Here is a 2,645-nt window from a genome sequence, read left to right as displayed (position 1 = left end):
CAATGACCTGACCTCATGTCTGGCCAAAGTCCCCCTTCTGCTCTATTGACAGTGACACACAAAATCTCAAACAGTATCAGTATCACCACAGATATCCAAGCGGTTGTGTATTTATCAGGTATCATAAATGAGCATATCACACACAACCGAGGGGAACACTTCCTGTATGTCAGGGCTCCGTTTGACAATTACATGATTAATCTACCTGCCATAATCTCCAATGGACTTGTGGTTTGTCACTGCCTTTATCTCTATTGCAAAACATGGGTAAATCGTAGGTCTAAAGTTTAATGACCAGGTTAACCAATACATGTGTACAGTGCTTCACCCTGAGGTGTGTCTGAGAAATTATTAACTGACTTGAGTTATATCGCTGCTCAGATGATCTTTTACTTGTTTTGTGTACAATCATGTGTTATTTTATTCATTATAATGTAACATAGAAGTGGTCCATACCAGCAGTAAAGGGGGAGAAACATTCAAAAAAATAAGAGAATATATATGTTTGACTGATGATGTGCAATTTCTGAATAATCAAGCCACAATACATGTCCTACTATTGTAGCATTGGAGCGTTTTAATAGCATTTATATTGACAAATTATGTTTGGTAAAAAGAATACCGGACATTTATTGCTTTCTGTTTCTTGTCTCAAAAGCAAAAACGAATTCAGAAGACTGGAAGTGGAGCTCAAATCTTTTTCTTCAGGCATCTGGCGCCATCTAGAGGAAAAGAGACATGAATACCAGTAAACGCTAGTACATCTTGTCTTTAAAACGCTTCACCTGCTCTACTGTATGAGGATGAACCATGCCACAAAGAACACAAATGACTCAATGTGTTACGCTTACATAAGTTTGAAGGGGCCAGTAGGTCCAATGAGCATTATGGCCTCACTACAGTTTCGACAGCACTCCCATCAATTCGAGGCAAGGCATCATTTACACCAGTCTCTTATTTGAGCAGCTCTTTCAGTACCCGCTGATGTGTGCAAGGGACCTTGTAATAAGCTATTTGGCTGTAGCACAAAGGTTTAAAAGATGCACTCAGGTGTGTGGGTGGGTGGGTGGGTGAGATCGTTCCTATCTGAAAATAAGTAGCTGTGCTGTGAAACGTGGACAAAATCGTGCTTGTACCTGAGCTCAAAAGATCCCCTGTTCCTTCCTCAGATCTATGTCTCTCTTCAGCTGACAGGTAGAGCAGACCCTACACCACAAGATAGAACAGAAGTCCCCAAACAAGGAGCCCTGGACACCAAACCGAACAAGACAGTTAGTGCAGCAGAGAGGCAAGGAGAGCCTCAGACATCTGAGCCTGTCCCTCTGGTTAGAATGTTTCACGTGACCGAGTAACAGTTATAGAGCCTCGTATAACTATATTGCTGCAGTATATGAAAGGAACTCGCCTTAATGTTGTATCTGGTACGGTACATGGCGCGCATGGCCATGGTTGGCCCACACAGACAACACTCATCCATATCACTGGCGATAGAACAGCTCAGACAAGGGAAGCACCACCAACCATAACAACCTGAGAGAGAGAGAAAGTACGGTAGAAGTACATTATACTGTTTCTACCTCTCAGTCCAGGAGAGAAGGAGAAAGCAAATGTTTTTTAAAGTACATTCTGCGAGCTCAGTCATGGATGAAATGAAGAAAAAAATCCTGGACGCACAAAAGATATACAGCCGCTCTTAGTTAAATAGGAATTTCTGTCCTCTTACATGTCCCACAGTCACTGAAGACGTCGCAGAGGCCCGTCTGGAAGTCTGATGGATGGTAGCTCCCTGGTTGTCGAGTTACGGCAGCCATGGTCTCTCTATGGAAGATAACATGGCACAGGTCATCGTTAAGTACGACCTAAACAATGGCTCTTAGCTGTTCTGTTCTTTAATGTTCCTAAATGGTTCCTACATTGTGGTACTATTACGGTGTTCTCAGTTCTCTGCACCATGCAAGAGAAGCTACCAGGAGCCTAAGCAAAATGTATGGAGAATTCTCCCATGGAGAATTCATGCATATTTGTCATGAAAACATGATCACACCTGACTCGTGAAAAATCCCTGTCAAAACAGTTTCTTTAGTTATTACTTCACCTACAAACATGATTTCCAGCCATGTGATAACTTATTGTGAAATAAATCTCACCGGTATGATGTAGTTGTGCTGAATGACAGTACTGTTCAGAAGAAGAGGCGAGAATCCTCGGTGGCGGCAGGTGGAGAACTGAGGGAAGGTACTGGGAAGGAACATAATTATATACAGTTTCAGGACAGGTGATTGACATGGCCATATACTTTACAGCCACTAAGAGTAGGGACTAACTACCAATAGAAAACTTTATTACACGATGATGCACAAACAAGGAAATGAACATTCAGTTTTTCATGTTTAAAAAACATTATTAAAATGATTTTATTATGTTGGCTTGTCCATAAGGGAGGTGAACCACAATCACTTTGTGAATATGAAGATGAAAATCTCTTGTACATTAATTCCTTGGCTCTATACCTCATAACTAAATTCAATTTGAGACATATATACACATGTATAGCGCCTATATAGGCATGAGGTCAAGCACCAGTTTAAGGCCCAAAAAGTAAAGGGGGCTTATCTTACAAACTGATAATAATAATAATTATAGAA

The 2,645-nt window shown here is 41.1% G+C and overlaps 1 protein-coding gene across 1 annotated transcript; it reads right to left on the bottom strand.

Annotated features, from left to right (window-relative positions):
- Nucleotides 1-551: 551 nt before the first annotated feature.
- On the bottom strand, nt 552-2,281 carry plac8.2 (placenta associated 8, tandem duplicate 2). Its single transcript, XM_020457569.2, has 5 exons — nt 2,148-2,281; nt 1,724-1,818; nt 1,406-1,530; nt 1,137-1,247; nt 552-722 (listed from the first exon to the last, which is right to left on the bottom strand). The coding sequence occupies exons 2-4, from the start codon at nt 1,809-1,811 to the stop codon at nt 1,143-1,145; spliced, it is 318 nt and encodes a 105-aa protein (XP_020313158.1). The 5' UTR covers nt 1,812-1,818; nt 2,148-2,281; the 3' UTR covers nt 552-722; nt 1,137-1,142.
- Nucleotides 2,282-2,645: the final 364 nt, after the last annotated feature.

This window comes from Oncorhynchus kisutch, linkage group LG23, assembly GCF_002021735.2.
Source record: "Oncorhynchus kisutch isolate 150728-3 linkage group LG23, Okis_V2, whole genome shotgun sequence".
NCBI classification, from domain to species: domain Eukaryota; kingdom Metazoa; phylum Chordata; class Actinopteri; order Salmoniformes; family Salmonidae; genus Oncorhynchus; species Oncorhynchus kisutch.
This window is presented reverse-complemented; position numbering and strand designations above follow the sequence as displayed.

Excerpts from the sequence above, each read along its gene's own strand:
- plac8.2 (XM_020457569.2), bottom strand. The coding sequence starts at position 1,811 with ATGGCTGCCGTAACTCGACAACCAGGGAGCTACCATCCATCAGACTTC. Across the intron at positions 1,531-1,723 it reads CTTCAGTGACTGTGGGACAT|GTTGTTATGGTTGGTGGTGC; the intron begins GTAAGAGGACAG and ends TCTCTCTCTCAG. Across the intron at positions 1,248-1,405 it reads GTACCAGATACAACATTAAG|GGCTCCTTGTTTGGGGACTT; the intron begins GCGAGTTCCTTT and ends TTTGGTGTCCAG.